General features: G+C 43.4%; 1 protein-coding gene across 1 annotated transcript in view; it reads left to right on the forward strand.

Annotated features, from left to right (window-relative positions):
* TULP4 (TUB like protein 4) overlaps positions 1-20,340 on the forward strand; it is a 177,078-nt gene extending 156,738 nt beyond the window's left edge. The window contains exons 12-17 of the mRNA XM_061989039.1: positions 645-789; positions 2,082-2,175; positions 3,958-4,101; positions 8,096-8,337; positions 8,518-10,869; positions 12,789-20,340. Coding sequence (XP_061845023.1) covers positions 645-789; positions 2,082-2,175; positions 3,958-4,101; positions 8,096-8,337; positions 8,518-10,869; positions 12,789-12,905 — 3,094 coding nt within the window. The 3' untranslated portion in view covers positions 12,906-20,340. The remainder of the gene's footprint in view (positions 1-644; positions 790-2,081; positions 2,176-3,957; positions 4,102-8,095; positions 8,338-8,517; positions 10,870-12,788) is intronic.
* The last annotated feature ends 1,144 nt before the right edge of the window (positions 20,341-21,484 follow it).

The raw sequence follows: 21,484 nt of genomic DNA on the forward strand, positions 1-21,484 counted from the left end.
AATGTGTGACATACTCAAATTTTCGTTCAGTAGTACTTGACAAAGGAGCCCTTTGTTCTTGAACGTAAAACTGAAACGGCCAGGAAAAACAACTGTCCAGCATCTTTTGTTTTCTAAGACTGTACTTTTGAAATTAACTTCTATTCATTCTTTTTTTCTACCACTGAGTTTTTTCAGGTGCTTGATCTCTTATTCATGACCCCCTTTGCGTGGTGGGAGGTAGGAATAACTTTTGTCTTAGAGTAAGAGCACTGTTGAAGTTTTTGGAGCCTTGGTTTGCCTTACTAACGTGGAGGTCTGCCAGCTGAGGTGTCGTGCTTCCATTTCTTGAGGTTTTACTTGAGCTAACATGACTCAGCCCTACACCTTCTTATGGATTAGTAGAGGACATAGTGTATCTGGCAGAACTGCTTTAAGCTTGGTTAAATGAATCATAAAGCATCCTGTCAGAGATACTGTAACTGTGTCAGGCTTTATATATCTTTAAATTGACCCATAACCCTTCATCCTCTAGACTCTGTAGTCTTCATTAGTTTAGAGGATGCAATGCCAGTTGTCTTCTTTGCAACTTTCCATTCAAACACATTAATTTTATACATGTGCTTATGCTCATTGATAATTCTACTTGTTGCTTGATATTGCAGAATCAACATAGAAGCTCGCAAATCTCCAAAGATGTCACGAGCTGCACAGGAGATATCAAGATCGCCAAGGTTACCAATAAGGAAACCTTCTATAGGTTCACCAAGCCTAACCCGAAGAGAATTTCCTTTAGAAGATATTACTCAGGTATTGTGCACATTGTTACCAGACCCAAGTCTGAATGCACCTCCCTCCAGAAGCAGCAATGATGATACAGATCCAATGATCACCAATAAGGAACTTTCATTTCATTATGATAACTAGACAGAACAACCAGTGAATCGCATCTTCCAGTTCAGTGCTAACGTTTGAAAGTGTCAGTGGACTGTCAGGCATTGTTTGATAAGTACTAGCACCACTAACTTCTGTCAATGTGAATCCATGACAGAGGTTTTAGTCTAGGTGTTGGCTGTTTGATAGTTTACGTGAAAATGCTTCATATTCAGTTTCTCAGAGCTGTCCTGATGCCACCACAGTTCTGTGCTTTGCTAGGAATTGCAGAGTTAAGGACATGCCTGCTTCAGGGGGCCACATGTTCTCTATCTCATAATTTATGCAATCATAGAATAGTTTGATTGGAAGGGTCCTTTAAAGATCATCCAGTCCAAACTCCCTGCAGTAGGCCGGAACATCTTCAACTAGATCAGGAACATGGAACAGCCTTAATTGGAAGGAAGGCAAGGAATCAGCCCTGTGTGCTCTTTGTGGTGTTTGTGACCTGTGGGTAAATGAAAGTTTGCAGGCCGTAGAACTGTGTGGGTTAAACATTTTATCAATACCAGCCTGCATTCTTAAATTTTTATTTGTTTCATTTAAGCTGTTATTTTTTACTGCTCTATCTTTTCACTTTTCCTTTCTATTGAAATATTCTATGTAACTTAAATAGCTGCAATAGATAGGACCAAAAGATCTTGGAACAGGGCAGGAGATCAGAGGCTTAAATCCTGCTCCTGATATTGGTGGTCTAACTCTTGGCCTTTGAGAAAATCTAGTGGTCTTTGAGGCCCATAATTTGATCATCGGTGATGATGATCATCGTTTGATCAGTGGTGGTTTGGGAAGCTGCTTTGGAAGCTCCAGGAAAAATACATTTGTCAAATTATTGTTCTTTAAAGTGATTTGTAAACACAGAACCTAAGTGTTCTTTCTGAAATACAGAATAGCCATGCTCTTGCTGTGCAGATTTCTTCAACAGCTTTAATCAGCCTATGTGGCTGTTGTATCCATCATTTCTGATGGTGTTCGGATATCAAAATGAGACTTCTTAATGACTGGATCTATCAAGTGCTACATAGGCACATTAGGCTGTTGTGGTAAAATAAAAACAAGGGAAGCTGAAATTGTGTTGTCACTTGTAATAGCTTGATTGCTCTGCAGGTTTTTATTAGAGCTTGATATAGATTTTATTAGGTGAAAATGATCTTGTTTTTGCTTTGCAGCACAACTACCTTGCTCAGGTCACATCTAATATCTGGGGAACGAAGTTTAAAATTGTGGGTTTGGCTGCTTTCCTACCAACTAACCTTGGTGCAGGTAAAAGTAAACTCTGTGGATTTTTTACATGTCAAACTCTTTCTAACAAGCAACAAACTTAGAATCATAGAATGGTAGGGTTGGAAGGGACCTTTAGAGATCATCTAGTCCAACCCCCCTGCAGAAGCAGGTTCACCTAGATCAGGTCGCATAGGAACATGTCCAGGCAGGTCTTGAAGACCTCCAAGGAAGGAGACTCCACACACCCTCCAAACTTAAGCTACGGGATTCATTTTAAGTGATCAAAAGGCGTCTTTTGACACAGCACTTTCTGTAGACAGTAGGAACTAGATATTACAAAAGTCACTGTAACTAAAGGAGATTAAAATCCATAAATCAAATAATGAGAAGATCAATACAATGTTAGAAATCTCAGCTGTAACAAAAGGATTCATTAACAGTCAAGCCCAGACCTTTACTTTTACAGTTTATTTAAACAAAACTCTGAACAAAGAACATTTTTGCTAGAAGACTATAAAATAACAGGGTTTAAGTTACTCTAAGAGAAATATTTTTTAAAGTCATGTTCTTGCATTTAGCTACTAGTTATATGAAGATGATGTTAAAAAAACTCTTAGAGGATCATGCTCAAAATTCTTCATGTCAGTGCATACCCTTACCATATGATTCTCTTGCTGAAGCATCAGTAAATCGGTAGCCTTCATTAAAAGCAGCAGTTGTCTTGTCTTTTGACCTTCTATGTAGGCCATTTCTCTCTAGATAGTCCCATTGAAAGGAAGAAGGCTAAAGTAAGAACAGGGAACCACCTAGCAGAACTGGGCTCTGAACTGAAATACTTATACAAGAGTTCTCTTACTAGCTCTTTGGAAAACTTACGTTTGCCTGTGTTGCATTATATAGTTAGGTCAGGACTACATAATGATGCCCTGGATGCAGAATTAGGTAAACAGGTATCTTTTGTGCCTATATTGAGTACTGTCAGACAACAGGTGAAGTCCCAGATAGTGAGGAGAGGATCTTCTCTGGCCTAGCCTCCAAACAAAGGTTGTTCTCCCAGGATGTTGTCACCTGGGAACAACCAGTGCTACTACTATAGGGCAGTGGTAACTCCTACTTCATAAGGTGTTATGGAAAGCCTCAAGTTTGTTCGAGACACTTTTTACCAAGTGATATACAAATTTCTGACATCTGCATTTGCAGTGATTGTCAAGACACTGTCAAAAGAATGACCCTACTCATTCAGACTAGAGGTCATTTCAATTCAGTTATCATCAGTAACAGACATGTAGGGAAGGGTGTAAGTGTAGAGTAAGTGTGTGGTGATGTTCATGTGTTCTCATAGTCTCCAATGGTTTGGGTCCCAGGGACATCCTGAGCCAGGAGGGATTTCTTTGTGTCTAGAAACTCTCAACAGATTTCCTTCCCAAGACCTTTCTAGTTTTCCCCAAAACTCATGTAAGTCAGGAGCATCATGTGGTGAAGGTTCCAAAAGTAAACCAGAAAAATTATTTTTCCTTCCATAAAAATAGATGTGAATTCAAAATGAAGTAATTCATTATTTCTACATGTTACTCAACCACAGAGGTACTGCTTCTATTTAAAGAGAAATAGCTGAAAGCAGCAATCTGTTTTATCCCATTTATGCAAAGTGTTACATAGGGATTTGGCTAAGAGTGGCCCATTATATGCATTTGTTCATTAATACATTGAATACAAATAGTCATAACTCTTCTGTCTGCTTTAAGTGGATTCTTTCTTAGCTTTAGATGCTTTTTGTGTAACATTTTTCTTTTCTTGTCTCTTGTTATACTCTTTCTCCAGTAATATATAAAACCAGTTTGCTGCATCTGCAGCCCAGGCAGATGACAATATATCTCCCAGAAGTGCGGAAGATTTCAATGGACTACATTAACCTGCCTGTCTTTAATCCAAACGTTTTCAGCGAAGACGAAGATGATTTACCAGGTAAGGAGGGAGGACCTGGAGGTCTGCCATGTTATGGGTTAAGCTAGACGGAGGACAGATGCCTTGCATCACAAGTCCCCTTTGGTAAACATGAATCAAAATTCCTTAGTCTGATGGGGTCTTGTAGAACTGAATTAGAATAAGACTAGTATGTATTACAGACATTGTTTTCTAAAATAGGTGGAAAATATAATCCATATAGAGCTGCTAAGGTTGAAGTTGATTGCAAGATTAACCATCTATTTGATTGGCTAAGAATTGTCCGTAGACCGAAGCCTCGCATTCTGCGTCTTTGTAGGACAGAATCGTAACGTGTTGGAAGCCCAAAAGGGTCATTGTTGTGACCTGATGGCAGCAAAGCACAGCCTGCGGAGAGGAGCTTGGGCTGGAGGGCAGGTTCCTGTAAAATGTGGCGGCCCTTTGAGAAGTGATAAATTCCCATTTGGATCTTTATCAACACCAAGTCTTACAGAGGAGTTAAAATAGGAAAGTAGTTTCTAAACAAGGGAGATGGGGAAGAATTTCTCGTTTCCCTGAGCTGTAAGGAAGCAGAAGATTCAAGCAGTGCAGGGAAGGCTTGGATGCAGGTGATGTGAATAGGGCAAGTAACAGGACTAGAAGTATTCAGGACCTTCTCCAATTAAAAAAATATATAATCTCTGTGCCAATAATATTAACAAACAATAGACAAGAAGGTAAATTAATACATTTTCAGAATTTTCACACCAGTGAAGGATTTTTGTTGCCAGGACGCAAGGTTTTGGAACTATAGGAATGGCCATCGTGCCAGTACCCTTTAAGATACTTACCCTTTAAGGAGGAAGGAGTGTGAACACTGCAAAGTGATTAGAGGCTTGTGCTAGAGCCTATTGAAATAAATGGAAACACTGCCATCATTTCAGACCTGGGTTTTGACTGCTGAAAAACACCAAAGCTTGTGTCTGACACAAGCATCAGAGTAGTCCTCTGGACTTCCAAGGAAATACTCATGTACTTAAAATGAAGCTCATTATTTCATGATTTGGGGCTTGAGTTGCCTAATTTATGTGTTCATCATATTCACCTGTAGGAACTGAAGAAAATAATAGACACATTGATGATTGTGTATATATTATGCATAGGAAGCACTCAACATTTTCTGGTATGAAACATGGTCCAAGCTGACAGAAAGTAATAAAAAATAAATAGAAAATAAAAAAGAGTTAATGGAAAGCCTTTGCCATTCCTTCCTGAAAATTGAATTAGATCTGCAATATCGATTCCTTTTGTATTATTAAAGGAGCTGAAATGGTACTCAGAACTGCAGGCTGATGAACACCATATAAATGTAGGGAAAGTTGTTAAGAGAGTTTTGTTTACAGCTCTTTGAGTAAAAGGGTCATATTACGCTGTCCTCTGTAACAGCCTTCTTCTCGTTGTCCACTTATTTCAGCCAAGTTCCTTCTGAATATTCATTTCTGATGTTGCAAATGGAGGCTACGTAAATCTTTACAAAAATTGGGGGGGGGATATCCTTTCTTAAAGCCTGCATAGAAAGGAAAAAGGTGCCTATGCTAAGGGGAAACAAATATTGCAGTGTAAGTAATGATTACATGATAGATTTTAAAAAGAAAATAACCAAAGTAGAAAGCTGATCTTGGGGCAGTAGAATGTTAATAGTGAGGTATTCGTGGGACAGGTGTTTTTTAGTGAGTCAGTCATTGGAGGAATGAAAGAAAACATTGGATATAAACACTTTGGGATATTAAGCAACACTGCAGTGAATGAGATTTTGTTTGATAAAGTACTTAATACTCAAGACAGCAACATTCTGGGTTGCTCAAGCCAAGCTAACAATTAAACCTCAAGCTCTGGCAGGTAAATTGCTAACCTGCAGGCATCAGGATGAAAGCATGGCCTGCCAGCCAAGAACTGAAACATGCTGCCTTAGGGTCAGTTAAGTTTATGTCAGTCTTCTTCTAAAATGAGCGAACAGAACTACTGTAAAAATTTACCAGCGTAGCCACAGACCTACCAGTCATATTTGTGACTGGTGGTGGTAAAATCCTGCTGCTATTAACAGGGCATAGGTAGATGACTAGAATTTTAATTAGAAATTAATTAGGAACCAGGCAGCAGCTGGAGGACTCCTGCCTAATGGGTCTCTTGCCTGATCTGGTCTTGCAAATCAGAGGTCTCCACAGAATTTGGCACACTTAAATGATCCTGGATATTACTCTAGGATCCTGGATATTTACTGTGTAGTCTCTTTTCCTCCCATAAATATGCTGATGCAACTCACCATTTTCTATGGCTTTTACAATGGGAAACCAGTAAAGACTGTGCAAGATTCTTGGGGGGTTTAATACAGTAATTACTATTTCCCCTTGATACTATATTTTGGTTCTTCTTATCCTGACTTCTTCACTTGTACTTGGTTCCAGCATCCTCATTTCCCTGCTGCGCCTCAGCTTTTCAGTGGTAGTTCCTATTGGAATCACCATCACCACTTTTTGCTAAAGGAATTGCAAGCAGTTGAGCAAGCTCTATGCTTCTACTTAAAATCATCACAATTGCTTCAGGCCTCACTGTCCCTTGTTCATCACCACCACTAAGTGTGGGAAACTTTTCCTATATGCATTTGCTTCTTTCCACATTTCTGATTGCAGCCTGTCCAAACATTGATGCTCAAGTTGCCTTCACTACAGTATCTGCTTCTTGAGTCCTTTTGGCTTCCCATCAGTTTTCTCATGTCTTCCCCTTGCAGTTCTGACCTGGCTTCTTATCTGTCATCTTTTCCTTACAAATCTTCTTTCAAGAACTTATTAAAAGTTTTGTCTGTATTTCATAGAATCATCATTCCCCTCTCTCTTTGTTTCATCTTCCTTCTTTTTGCATTACCATTTTCTTTGTCACCCACTATACTCAAGAGATAATGCTGCTTCTCTTTTCCCAACTCTTGACTGTATTGTCTAGTTTTCCTAAGCTCACTGTGTCTGGGGACATTATACTAGCTACTGTACAGTCCTTTCAGTACAGGTCTTCGACTTTCTTTTGCTTTTCCTCCACTTGTATTGTTTAGAGTTTTATTTAATGACCACAAACATCCAAGTCAAAATTCGTAACTGCTGTCAGATTAGGGCAGGCTCGAGGAGCACCATTTCATCTTCCTCCTGAAGCTTAGTTCAGCTTAGTTCAGCACGACACAGTACTACCTAACTGGCTCCAGAGGGAGCTAGCCTGGGCCAACGATGACTTTTTTGTGCCTTACCATCAGGTGGCAGCAGCCCTAGAGGAAGCCAGGAGGCCACCTTAGCAGTCCTATAGGGGCAAAGAAGAGGTACGGCAGCAGCCACAGGTCCGTGGGTGAATTTTCTGCTCAGTTGTTTGTTGATGTATTCGGTAATTCAGACCCATCAGGCAGGTAAAGTGCCAGCTCTGTGAAAATCCATGGCAATCATAGTGTAGGCTGAAAGCAAGCTCTGAACTTTACCTCTGAAGCATCACTCCCAAAAGTTAAAGTTGACCACTGGTTGTTCCAGTGGGAATCAGTGGACACAGGATGGCTTATTTACTCAAGCTAAGGTCTGATCCTGTGGTTTTGGGATGTGATAGCAGTCTGAATACAGCATTAAGCAAGTACATAAAGATAGCAGGTAGTTTAAAAAGTCGAAGGCAAAGTGGAATGACAGAGTACAAAAGATGTGAAGGGATATTTTCTTCCAACTAGATTTAAAAAATAAACCGGTTTCTCCCCAATTTCTATGTCAATACTGATGTGAAGTTCTCCTGTTCATTTTTTAGTGACCTGTGTGTCTCCCACAAGTGCTGAAGGAAACCCCTAAAATAGGTGAAACGCTGCTTCAGGAAGCCCTGTTGCAGTGCCTGCTGCCCAGCTGCTGCAGTCTGACAGGGCTCACGGCCCCACAGCAGAGGCCTGGCCACTGGCGGGGCACGTTAGGGCAGAAGAGGCTGAGGTGTAGTGAGTGACACGCTGTGTTGTTGTTCGTTGCAGTGCCCGGCGCGCCCGGAGCCCCCGCCAGCAGCCCGCCGTGCACCGTCAACATCCCCATCGCGCCCATCCACAGCTCGGCCCAAGCCATGTCGCCCACGCAGAGCATCGGCCTGGTGCAGTCACTGCTGGCTAATCAGAACGTGCAGCTGGACGTACTGGCCAATCCGCCGGCAGAGGTCGGGGGCGAGGGAGCGGGGCCGTTCCCCGGGCCGCCGGGCCGCTTCCCTGGCGCCGGGGCGGGGGCGCTGCTGCCCGGAGCGCCGGGGCCGCTGCCACCAGGGCCGGGGCCGCTGCTGCCCGGAGCGCCGGGGCCGCTGCCGCCTGGGGCGGGGCCGCTGCCGCCCGGAGCGACGGGGCCGCTGCCACCCGGGGCGGGGCCGCTGCTGCCCGGGGCGGTGGGGCCGCTGCCTGTGGGGGCTGAGCTGGGCCGCGCCGCCCCCGCGCCGCCCGCCCTTGCCCCGCCGCCCCCCGCGCCCCCCGCCGCCGCTGCTCTCGCAGCCCTGGCCGACCTGCGAGACCACAGCGATCGCGAGCATGAGCCCCCGCACAAGGCCAAGGCCCCGCGGCCCGGGCCGCAGCTGGTGGAAGGGGACGCCGTCGTGTTCGGGGCCGCTCAGGAGCTGCAGCTGAACAAGATGAACCCCCCACCGCCCTACCCCGGCACCCTCCCCACCGTGCCGCCCACCTCCCTGCCGCCCCCGCCCGGCCCTCCGCAGCCACCCCTCGACCTCTGCCTGAAAAAGGGAGAGTTCTCCCTCTACCCGGCAGGGCACTACCAGACGCCCCTGGGGTACGAGCGGATAACAACATTCGACAGCAGCGGGAACGTGGAGGAGGTGTGCCGGCCGCGCACCAGGATGCTCTGCGCCCAGAGCACCTACACCCTGCCGGGGCCTGGCAGCTCTGCCACCTTGCGCATCACCGCCGCTGAGAAGAAGATGCAGCAGCCCTGCGCCAGCGCCACCCTCAACCGGCTCACGGTCCCCCGCTACTCCATCCCGACGGGGGACCCGCCGCCTTACCCTGACATCGCCAGCCAGCTGGCCCAAGGCAGAAGCATCACGCAGAGGCTAGACAGCACTATCATTCACGCAACTCTTCGGAGGAACAGCAGGGAGGCAGCCCTGAAAATGGCTCAGTTGGTGGATGGTCAGAGAGCCACTTTGCAGCTTCCCCCCAAAACCAAGAGCAACATGGTGGCAGCACAGTACCAGCAGAGAGTACCCACCGCCTTGTACACATGCAGCCAGTGCAGCAGTGGCGGCAGTGGTGGCAGCAGCAACAGCAGCAATGCAAACACTGGTGGTATGGGCAACATCACTAGTGCCAATACTAGTAGTAGCACTTCCACTATTGGTGGCATGAGACCTGATCTGAGTGCAGGGAGCAGCTCTCAGCACAGCTCTGTTATCGCTCACTCTGTCAGTACTTCGCCTCTGGCCTCCCAGTCCTCCTACAGCTTGCTGAGCCCACCTGACAATTCCCGTGACCGAGCAGATTACATCAACTCCGCCTTCACGGAGGATGAGGCCCTTTCTCAGCACTGCCCGGTGGAGAAATCCATACGGCACGTACCTGTGTCCTTGACAGAGGCTGCTCTTGGTGTAAAACGGCCACCGCCCTACCAGTGGGACCCTATGGTAAGTGAAGAGATATGGGTTCCTCAGGAAAGGACATCTCAGAGCTCAGTGCCCAACCCTCTAAAACCTACTCCTCTCATCATCGGTCAAGCTCAACATCTGGATATGTCTCGAGTGCCATTTGTTTCTCCCAAGTCTCCGACCAGTCCCACTGCCACTTTCCAGACAAATTACGGGGTTGGAGTACCTTACCCAGGAAGCTACAGTGCCCCTCCCCTTCAGGGAATGCAGCCCCCCTGCTCCCCCAAAGAAGCTCTGGCCCCAACACAGTTTGCACAGCAGGAGCCCACAGTTGTGCTTCAGCCAGGTTACCCATCCAACCTCTCCTATTGCCCTTTGCCACCCATGTACCCAGGAAGCAGCGCCTGCTCTAGTTTACAGCTGCCACCGATCGCCTTGCACCCGTGGAGCTCCTACAGCACCTGCCCACCCGTACAGACCCCCCAGGGCACCTTGCCCCCCAAGCCTCTCCTCGTGGTGGAGAAGCCGGTGATGTCTCCCCCACCGGCAGAGCTGCAGGGGCGTGTGGGCACAGAGGTAATGGTGGAGACGGCAGACACCTTCCAGGAGGTGCTATCCCTAACAGAAAGCCCCGTTCCTCAAAGGACGGACAAATTTGGCAAGAAGAGCCGGAAGCGCCTGGACAGCCGAGCTGAGGAAGGAAACGTGCAGGCTATCACTGAGGGTAAGGTCAAAAAGGAGGCAAGGACACTGACAGACTTCAATTCACTAATATCCAGCCCTCGGCTGGGGAGGGAGAAGAAGAAGGTCAAGAGTCAGAAAGACCAGCTGAAGTCCAAGAAGCTAAATAAGACTAATGAGTTTCAAGACAGTTCAGAGAGTGAGCCAGAGCTTTTTATCAGCGGGGATGAACTGATGAACCAGAGCCAGGGCAGTAAAAAGGGTTGGAAAACCAAAAGGAGTTTGAGGACAGCCAGTGAGCTGGACGAATTCAAGTGCCGGAAGGCCAGCGAGAAGGAGGACGGGAGGCTGGGGAGCCAGGGCTTTGTGTACGTGATGGCCAACAAGCAGCCGCTGTGGAACGAGGCGACGCAAGTCTACCAGCTGGACTTTGGAGGGCGGGTGACCCAGGAGTCAGCAAAAAACTTCCAGATTGAGCTGGAAGGACGACAGGTAGGAGGAGGAGAAGGAGGTACACGTGAGCTGGGGTGGGAACTGGGGTGGGGGAAAGCTGTGCCAGAAATAAGCTTCACCTCTCACATGGCCGAGTGCCTCCTGCTTGCATTAGCTGCTCTCTGAAAAAAGCTTTGCCATGTGGCTGATAAAAAAACAGCTATCAAAGGTCTTAGAATAAGAATGGAGGATGAAGTTCAGTTGTAAAGTAAACATGCAAAATATGTGTGGCCTTACTGCAGCCAGACTTAGGAATAAGGGCCTGTTTTAGTCTCATTGGCTCTCACTGCTGAAGGCAGGTGGGTTTTGTAATAAACACGTGAGATCTCCCCAGCAGTATCTGTGTTTGCCATTGGAGGCTGTGGATGGCAGCTGACTGAATGAACCCTGCTCCCTAGTTGCAGTGCTCAGCAAAGATAACTAAGCCAGTCAGCAGATAACTAAGGCAGAGATGGTGGATGGCCAGGTAGGTTTTCTCCATGCCAAAATTTCCCCTTGTAGTTTACTAGGCCTTTAAGTCTGGTTCTTAATGCTATAGGAGGGAGGCGCTGACCCTCCCCAAAACAAAATGCTCCTGGATTCCTTCTGAACCACATGTGGGTAGAGAGGTCTGTGGACAGTTGAAAACATGAAAACATTTAGTTTTATACTCTCTCACCTTGGCCCGAGTGAGATGTTACCACACCAAACCCGGGATTTTATGTGGTACCAGTCAGCGGGACACTGGACTGAGACCCAGGAGACATATATTTATTTCCTTGTCCAGCTGTTTCATCTTCTGTAAGTCATTCTTGTTTTATTAAAGGCATCAAGGTTCTTAAACTTGGGAGCTAGATGTCTTAAATATCCAACATGCATGGCCAGTGGCAGTCTCTTGGTTTTGTTTGTAACAAAAGTTCATTAAAAAGGCATTAATCAGAGCCCTTTATACCACTTTCGTCTTCAGTGAAGTGGTCATGGATATGTGTGCAGCGGAGCAGCTGTGCAAAATCACCTGGCCTCAAGTTTTACTGAGGAGAAACAAAGCCTGGCTCTGCTTGCACAGCCAGCCTCCCTTCTAGCTCAGGGACCTTAACTCTAGAGCAAATACGATCTGGGCTCCTGATGAAGTGAATAAAAAAGCAGTAGTAATAGGCCAGACTTCAGACATTCCCCGTGGAAGAGCAGCGAGCAACCTGACTAGCTTCGCTTTACATTTCAAACAGCTCCCACTGCCCCTTTGCTAATTCGTTCTTGATATAATTATGTACAAGTCAAGTTTATGCAAGGGAAAGCAGAACTGCCAAGCTATAGGGTCAGGAGGTTGGTTGTTCCCATTCCTCAGAAGCGCCTTTATTGGAAAATCAAATCTATTTTCCTGATGGGCTGATGCTAGGATCTTTACAAGGAAGAGAATGGTATTTTTCTGCAGGAAGCATGGGTAGAGCAGTGGGCTGGAGCAAGTGGGGGGAGCTGTGTGCTTCTGTTCTGATGGCTTCTGTATTTGCAACCTGATCTAGGTGAACCTGCTTCTGCAGGGGGTTTGAACTAGATGATCTCTAAAGGTCCCTTCCAACCCCTACCATTCTATGATTCTATGAAGCATGATGGTAGAGCAGCCCACATCTGCTGAAGTAATTGGTGACAATCTGCTTACACCAATGCCGTGTCCAATCTTGCATGTTTTAATCCTCAGTTTATAACGGAGTCAAATGTTGCAGTCAAATGCTCTATACAGACCAATAGGACAATGCTCTTAGGCCTTCTTGGCATCATACCCTGATCTGTGAGTAGCCCCGTTCATATCAACCCAGGAGCTGAGGATTTCATACAAAGGAGCAAAAATGTTTCACTTCTCTTCTCTGGTTCCTTTTCTGTCGTTCACTTTTTTTGACCTGGTTCTCTTTTTCCTTCCCTTCTCCTCTTCCCCTGCTTCCCAGGTGATGCAGTTTGGAAGGATTGATGGCAATGCTTACATTTTGGACTTTCAGTATCCATTTTCTGCAGTGCAAGCCTTTGCTGTTGCTCTGGCTAATGTGACTCAACGCCTCAAATGAACAAAAGCAGAGACTGGAGCGAGGAAAATGTTAACCTTCTCGTAAAATCCAAGCCAGAAAATGTCAGGGCAGCCTGCTTTAGGTGTGCAGAGGTGCCTGGGAGCGAAGAAGGCAGTAAAACTGGAAAAGTCTCTCGGTGCCCAACAGAAGGGCAGCAACTCTCATCAGTCATGGGGTGGAGGGTGGGGGGCTGTTTTCCGTTTTGTTCGTTCGTTTGTTTGTTTTCAGGTGTTTCCTTTTCTTTCTAAGCGTTGTGCTGCTGGGTCTCAGAAGGAGCGAAGGGTTGAGAGCCATTCAGTGTTACGTGGAGAAGTGTGGCTTTTGGCTTGTTGTGGTGGTTCTGCCGTGTTTGCTACAGTAGCTGGTGTGAGCTCATAGGGGGATTAAAACAGACTGCTCTTTTTGATAGACTGCCTTATACCATGCTGTTCTTTTTAAAACCAGGAACATAGCTTTTTTTTCTGGTCCAGTTTGTACTACTACTACTATATCAGTTGTTACTCTACTACTACATCAGTGATAGCAGCAAAAAAAAAGCTATAATACTTGAAGACATGTGTTTCTTCTCTGATCTCTGGTAACAACTGAGCACCACAAGTTCCAAGGAGGCTTATGTAGGTCAATGTTTAATTTATAAATAACAAATGTATTATTCAGAAGAGAAACAGCTGTTACCAATGGGTGGTTTAAAAACCCACTGTGTCAAAGAAGCCAATGTCTGCTTGTTTCGTGTGCTGTTATTGAGGGTAAACATCTTTCGGTAGGTGACAGAAGACAGAGTAAGAAATAATTCCAAGCATTACTTCTTTTGTTATTGGGGATAAACATCTTTCAGTGGGTGACAGAAAACACAGGAGGAAGGAATCGTGAGCGTTGCTTCTTTGCTCATATTGATCAGCAGTATTCGCCTACTTGGCCTGTAGGTGGGAGAGGTACAGTGTGACCAAATGTACCTCCGAGGCCATGTCTGTACATGCTCCTCATTCAGATGTGTTTACACTTTATAAACCAAGTTTTTCAAGCAAGTGAGAAAGCCCAGCGTGTTCAGTCTTCTTCGTAATCAAGATGAATCAAGTCTACAGGAGCATTGTTAGTGCTTGAATTAGGAAGGAGACAGAAAAACAGCAAGTCATCAGAAGAAGCAATTTCATGAGGAAAGCGATTTTATTACAGGAAACAACATCATGGCTGGCTGGAGAACAGAGGGAAGAGGAAGGAAAAATTGGACAGAATCATCCCTTTTATCAGTTTGCTACTGGAGTAGTCTTTGTGACTGTGATTTGAGAAAATAACGCTCCAGCTAAGTACGGGAAGCCAAAGTTCACATGGAGTGTTATAGAGGAAGGCTTAATAGCCATAGCATGACTCTCTGCAGCTCTTTCTGGTGGATGTGCAGACCTGTTGAGCGTTTCAGAAGGACTGCTTGCACAGAAGAGGTTCTGAGTTGTTCATGTGTTGTACATGTATTTATTTGCTTTCTCTCTTTCCTCTTTGCCTGCATTTTGCTATGGGATATGTTTGGAGTTGGAAGTCGTTTCCCCAGCAATACACAAAACTGTTAATGCAATTATTTGGACATTAGATTACAAAACATAACTGCTGATTTCCCTCAGAAATGACTCTTTAAGTGAAAGGCACACTGAGAAAGATACATGGGTAGAGGTGTTGATGGCCACTTTGTCTTTAATCCACAATTCAACTTCTTATTTGAAAAGCTCAGTATAATTTAAAGTGAATAGGCGTGATTTTCTCTTTTTGCCCTCCTTAAGTCCTAATAGTGGGGCAGATAGGTCCTGCATTTTGATTTGTTCTAGAGGAACATATTGCATAAGATGAGACCCCTCAGTGGTAGAAGTTGCTAGCATTCAGTGAGCTTATAACTTCTGCTCTGCTGAGGCTTCTAGAGCTGTGCGGGAGAGGGAGTAAAGCCAGTCAGAGAGGAGTTTCGGAGAGTTACCAGGAGAGATGACAAGGCAGATCACCCATGGGTAATGTCCCCCAGGGTAAGTCCAGGAAAAAACACCTGCAAGATGGTTTTCTTGGAGAGAGGAAACAGGGAAGGAAGGAAGGGGAGGAGGGAAGTAGATGGTACTGTGCCTGTATTATCCCAAAGCTCAGCAGCTTCTGCTTGTGTGCAGGATTGGTCAGGCACAACATTCCCCTTTGTGTCTAAGAGATTGTTGTATGCTTTAATTAATGTTGTTGAATTTCCATCAGTTGTCTGGGCCTATTTGTATTCTTTCTCACGTGCATGATTTATGCAGCAGTTTGAGTGCCTGTATGTATAAGGTACATGAAGCAGACAAATCAAGATGGATTTGGTCCTGGGCCCTTTAAAATCAATGGAAGCGTTTCCCTTGGATTTTTGTGGATAAAGCACTATTGAGCCCTTGGTCTATATTGATGTATACACTGTACAAACACTAGGTCGAATTCTGACTCCACTGACTGCAATACACAAGGAAGAAAGTTGGCTGATGAGAGTCTTCCCCTCCCTTGAGATCTCTGCTAAGCATTCTTACTCAATTAGACTGTAACAGACACACACTGAACACTGTCAGAGAAAAAAATATACCATGGCTTGCTTGCTGAGGGAGAGGCCACTCAATCACATGTTAGAAATGTTCATCTGGAAGGAACATCACCTGTAGTTTTAAGCCAAAGTTGTTAGTACATGGAAACAACACAAATGTGGGGGGAGTTTTTTCTGAACAAAATCCAAATAGGATGACTTCTGTATGCAGTGTCTTTAACCTTCAAAGGAATTGTATTTCTCTTCACTTGGTTCATAGCCAAATTTTTGCAATTATCAAGCATTTATGCCAATGGAGAACCAAAATGAAACCCAATGTCAGTAGCAGAGTTAGTAATTTGGTTTCATTGACCCAAGTCATGATTCCATCCTTCTGATGACAAAGAGCCTGAGCGTAGAAAGAGACCTTGTTTCTGCCCCAGAAAAGCACAGGGAATAATTACCAAAAATGAGGAAACTAAATGCAATATCTTAACATACTTTCCATTTATTTATCAGAAAGAAATATGATTTTGAAAATAATTTAACAGAATCCCTGTTACTGAGGATTTTAATGACACAGAGAATACACGGTGTTAGAGAAAAGACTCAGATCTCTATAATTAAAGGAATGGGAATGATGGAAATGAGTGTGCAACTGGATCACAAATTGTACAAAGAACAAGTGAAAGTGACAGTTGTTTTCTTTTTGATTGAGATATAATATAGGAAACAAATTTAAAAGCCCCCCTGCTCCAAACAGTCACTTAAACACTGAAGATTGCTGTTGCATTCAACCAAAAGAGAGATGTTAACAGTTTATATTTTGTTAGTGAAAAACAGGCTTTCTGTAGATAACTAAGTTCTTCTAGGAAGAATGTAGCAAAATGCTCAGAAATAGCCAGTTCTTTTATACACACGGTAATTTCTGGTAGTTCACTATGTTTTTTCCAAAGCTGTTTTTCAGTTGTGCAATAATTGTGTCAGTCTAGGAGTTTTATGATTTCTTTTGTTGTTGTTGTGGAATTTTTGTTTGTTTATTTGTTTGGGTTTTTGGTGGGTTTCTTTAGGGAGTTTTGAGTTGGGTTTTTTTTAAGATAACTTAATGCAGGTTTCCTGTAAGTGTCCACAAGACAAATTATTTATCTCGTGTAATGTAATAATTGATTTAGGGATTATTTTATTACTATCTATCAGTGAGTTACACTTTTTTATTTATATTTAAAGAGGATCTTCGTAAGTAACAGTTTGCTATGGCAGTATGTTTTGGTGCAAGAGGTTAACAGTGCATCTAGGAAGACCTGTTTTTGCTGGATAGTATGTAAAATTTCATAAATGCAGGCAGGCCAAAATTCTTTTTTTGGCAGCTGGACCCTTTGCTATGGAGGACTGTGTAGACTACAAAGAGGGTAAATTACTTCTTTTAGACCTGCAGAAATCTGTCCTCCACTGTTTTTACTCCTTTGTTTCTAACTATATCTTTCAGGTGGGAGTAGTTTTTAAAATAGAAGTCCTGATTTCCTTTCCCTCTTCTTAGTACAGTGCTTTTTCTCAAGATATAAAAGTGAGTTATGAGATAAAAGAGGGTGTAACGATACAGGCTCAGTTTGTAAGAAGTTCATTGCATGGTATAGCAGGGATTGGCAATGGAGTGATTCAGTCCTATGCAGAGATAAAAGCAAACCAACTTGGAATAAGCCAGCTGAGACATAAGAAGTAGTGTAGCATTAGATGCATTTTCCTCTGCTCAGACTAATAACACTCCTTCTGCTACACTCGACTGATTCCAGGACAGCCTTATGTGCTTCTGATCTCTCAGCTAGTGCTGCACAGAGCTGATGGAGCTGGGCCCTGATGCCAGCAGCATCTTTGCCTTTTCAGATTGCTGCATTGGAGACCTGGCAAAGAAGGCCTTCCTCCACATCCTTCTAGATACACTCCAATGTGAAGCTGCACAGGGGATTTGACTTTCTTTTGGGCAGAGAAAGCCCCCATGCCAGCCAGTGGCCATTTGAAGTAAGAATCTGGAGTTGTAAAGGATGCAATAAAAACAATGATTCTTTGGAAAAAAGTGTGGCTGATATCCTTGAAGTACAGCTCCTAACAGAGTCTGAAAATTGGTACTTAAAGTCTGGTATGAAGTGCACCATGCATGGACTGGCAAAGCTTAGCTTGAAATAGTGAGGATTTTGTGTTTCTGCAACACCTTAAGAAACTATGAGAAGGAGGAGAGTGAAAGAGGAAAAAACAAATGATCACATTAATAATTTTGCCCTCGGTTCCAGAGGCAGCAGTAACGTGTTCCATGGGCTTCCTGAATATTGATGAATCTGCACACAGGTTCATCTCAAGTTAGATGAACTTTTCTGTGATGAAACCACAAGTAAAACACTTCCACATTTCTCTCTCCACTTTTGTTCCACTGTTTTTGTGGAGATGCCACATGAAGATACCTGACCTTGCTGAAGCCTTGAGCCTAGGTCCAGGCTTTGCTTGACTTGTCTTTTTAATGTCCTCTCAGAAATTCCAAAGAGATTTAGGAGCTTGCCCGATTGTTGCCTCGGACAATTTCTGTGCATTTGCTTTATGCAGCCTCGTGTGTGTGATCCTATCTTACCTTGGTGCTCTGTTACCTGTCAGAAGCAGTTGAAATCCTCGTATGAAGACAGCAGCATGTGCAAAAACTGATTTGATTGGGAGAAGTGGGGGAGAAGACAGAGTAAGTTTCCACTAGCTCTGAAGAGTGTGTTTCCCAGAGCAACAGTTTGGAAATTGCACATTTCTGCAGAGCCCAAACTACTCCAGACCAGTAAGTCTGACTTGGAGATTAAGTAACAGATGAGTCACTTGTGCAGCATGCTGACAGAGAGCCAACTGCTAGCCTCACTACATGGTTACACCAAGATACATAAGAGAAGATACATGAGAGAGCAGAATCCAACCCAAAAGGTACTTTCCCATTACTGTGTGATCAAAAAGAAGGGCTTATATTACCCCATATATTCACTTAAAATTATAAAGCATTAGCCAACAACTACAGTGACAGTTCCATATAACTCCCCTTGAAGAGTGCTACAAGAAAAATACCGGCCAAGGAATAGTCTTTGAGTCTTATGCCTTTTATTGCCATTTCTAGGATTCCATCCCAGGAGATGTTCCCAAGCTGTTAATGTTATTTAGAGACTGGCATGGTGATTTTCCTGCTATAAGAGAGAGAGTGTTATCATACTGCTGACAAAAATGGAACAATTCCAGTAGACATATTTTTTCATGTCAAATCCCTTTGCCTTCAAGGCAAGTGCAGTCCTCCATCAGCAAATACAAATTGAGAGTCCTGCTACCCTCAGGAGTAGTTTGCAGATCAGGCACCTCTTTGCAGAGTTGGAATTTACATGCATTGTTCTCAAAGGAATAAGATTAGTTACTACTGGTGAACAATGGGCTATGTGAATTATCTTTGTATTTATTTCTTTTTATTCAAAGAAAAACCCGCAGAGGACTTTTAAGGTTTAAAGACTCAGCTTTGCTTGTTGCCTGGTATCCCATTTCAGGAGATAATTTCTTTGGGCAGTTGGATTGTTACTGCATTCTAGAATATTAGATTTTTAAGACAAAAGCAGTTAACCAAATAAAAGAGTGAAATGGGATTCCATAAAGCATTTCTTGCTAAGAAAATTTAAAACTTCACCCTTCAACTTTTGACTTTGGCAATGGATCTATAATGAGAAATTGGTACTTCAAGGCAAATTGGTTGTTGTGGAACAGTATGCAAGTGCACAGGTTTGCTGACCCAGAGCTGACTGCAGGATCCAAACTACATAGACCTAAAATCAAATAAATTAAAACACAGAATACTGACCTATGCAGAGCATAAAAAAAATAGACCATATGATGTTAAAGCCTGCAAGTTCATTCTTAATCCTTGCCCTCTGTTTTTTGTTATTAAAAAATTGAAGAATACGACCTCACTCAGGAATTCTGAGTCCTGACAAATGTTGTCTGTTTGTGGAATGTTTTATCTTACTGGCTAAGTAGGTGGTTTAAGATATGGGTTAAGGTAAAAGTAATAATAAAAGAGAAACATTTTTGAGCAGTGTGCAGACACTTGAATTTCAAGTACTTCATCAGAGTAGTGCTCAGCTTGTAATCCCTACCTATGTTGTTTCAAGCTATTTGTTCAGAACTTTCCTATGTTTCCCTTTGTTTCTTTTGTTTGCCTGATCCATGTTTTGCTTTTGGTTGCCTTTCATTTCACTGTTTCTACATTTGCTGCTTCTTTTTCTTTTTGCGTGTAGTGCGTTTCGGGAAGGGTATGTCTGTTCAAGATCTTGTCGTTTGTTGTAGATAAAATATATGGTGTTGTGGAATAGCATGGGGATGCATTTGATTGAAAAGGCACTGTAGTGTTTCCTGAAAAAGAAGGGGCGTTGCATCTGTTAGAAATGCATTACTTTGGTACTATAACTTTGAAAATGATTCTTAATTTTTCTTTCTTGTTTTCTTTCTTTCTGTTGATTTCACGAGCATATAGTCATGCAGGTGCATGCGTTCATAAGCTAGCAAGCCCAGCATGTTTTTCCTAAGACTTTGGAAAATTTGGTACACAATTTGTGTACTTTTACATACCTATTCTGTTTTTTAAAAGTATTTTTGGAATCTCAACTTTTTCCCCCCTTTTTTGTTGGGTTTTTTTTCTCTCCTCAGCGTACCACGGTATACTTGGTTTCCATTGTACTTAAAAACTACCCTGATCTGCCTCTCCTTTTACGTATCTTGTGTAATAGTTTTTGCAAGAGGTGCCTAGAAAGCATTGTTGGTTTCCCTATAAAAATGTGGTTTGTCCAAATTCTTTACTGTCTACATGATTGAGAGATGAACCGATTGCTCTATTTTTCCTTGATGATTTGGAGTTGTAAGAGTTGTCCAGCTGTTGCTTAATAAAATTTTGCAGACTAGAAAATTTCTGACTTGTTCTTGTTGCGTTCTGCATCTTGTCAAGCACCTTAAATACTTTTAAAGCAGGTGACAAATCTATGCTGGAACAACCTGAATAATAAATAGCCAAGTGCCACGGTGCTTTCTCTTTTCCATAACTGTATCCGCAAGTTCCACTGAACCTGATGCTCACGACCAGATGATGGATGGCAAAGATGTTGTGGTAACAATGTTCCTATCTGCCTGGATATCAGATGATTCTTGTGCTGTTTCTCCTCTGCTTGCTTTCCTTATTATTAGGAAATTACCTTTGGGGCTTGTGGTACTTAACATTTCGTCGTTGGTATACTAGAAACTTTAATGTTACCACAAGGGATTCCTCTGTCCTGTCATCTTTAATAACAGATTAAAATTCTGTGATGGCTGGTGTTCAATTCTCTGTTTTTTAACTAAAATAAGCATTCTGGGAGCTGAGAAAATAAAAAAAGGTTATTAAGTTAGCTTACCTTGGATAATAAACACCCCAGCTATGGCACAAGTGAGAGAATCCTGCAACGAACGGAGCCTCATAATGGAGCCAGCTGGAGTTTTGCAGGGGTCTGTGCTGCATTGTCACCTGTTCACCGTATTCATTGGTAGTTTTGAAAAGAGTTTGAACATTAAGCTACAGTGTTTACTGATGGTAGCAAGCTGATCAAAATAGTAAAGGCAAAGGCCAATAGTCAAGAATCTCCCAAAGTCTTTGTGAAACTTGGCACTGAAGTGGCAAGTGAAACTATAGGTAAATGTAATGTGATATGCAGGGGGGAAAGAACCCAATCCAAACTTCACACTTGCAGTAATGGTCTCTGTAGTGATCTCTACTACTCAGGACAGACCTCTTGAGAGTTTGATAGATAGGTCTCCAAAAGTAACAAGGTGGTGCTCTGCAGCAGTCAAAAGAGGAAAATAAAATATTGGAAATGATGAGGAAAAGAATTGACAGCAAAGCAGAAAATGCAGGATCACTGCATAAAATTGCCACTCACTGTGCTTGCATACTGTGCAGTGCTGGTCTCCTTGTCTCAGAAAAAAAGTAGAGCTCTAGAGAAGATTCACAGAAAGGAAACAGAAGGCACCAACTTCTGCCTGA

Source organism: Colius striatus, chromosome 2 (genome assembly GCF_028858725.1).
Source record: "Colius striatus isolate bColStr4 chromosome 2, bColStr4.1.hap1, whole genome shotgun sequence".
Lineage (NCBI taxonomy): Eukaryota > Metazoa > Chordata > Aves > Coliiformes > Coliidae > Colius > Colius striatus.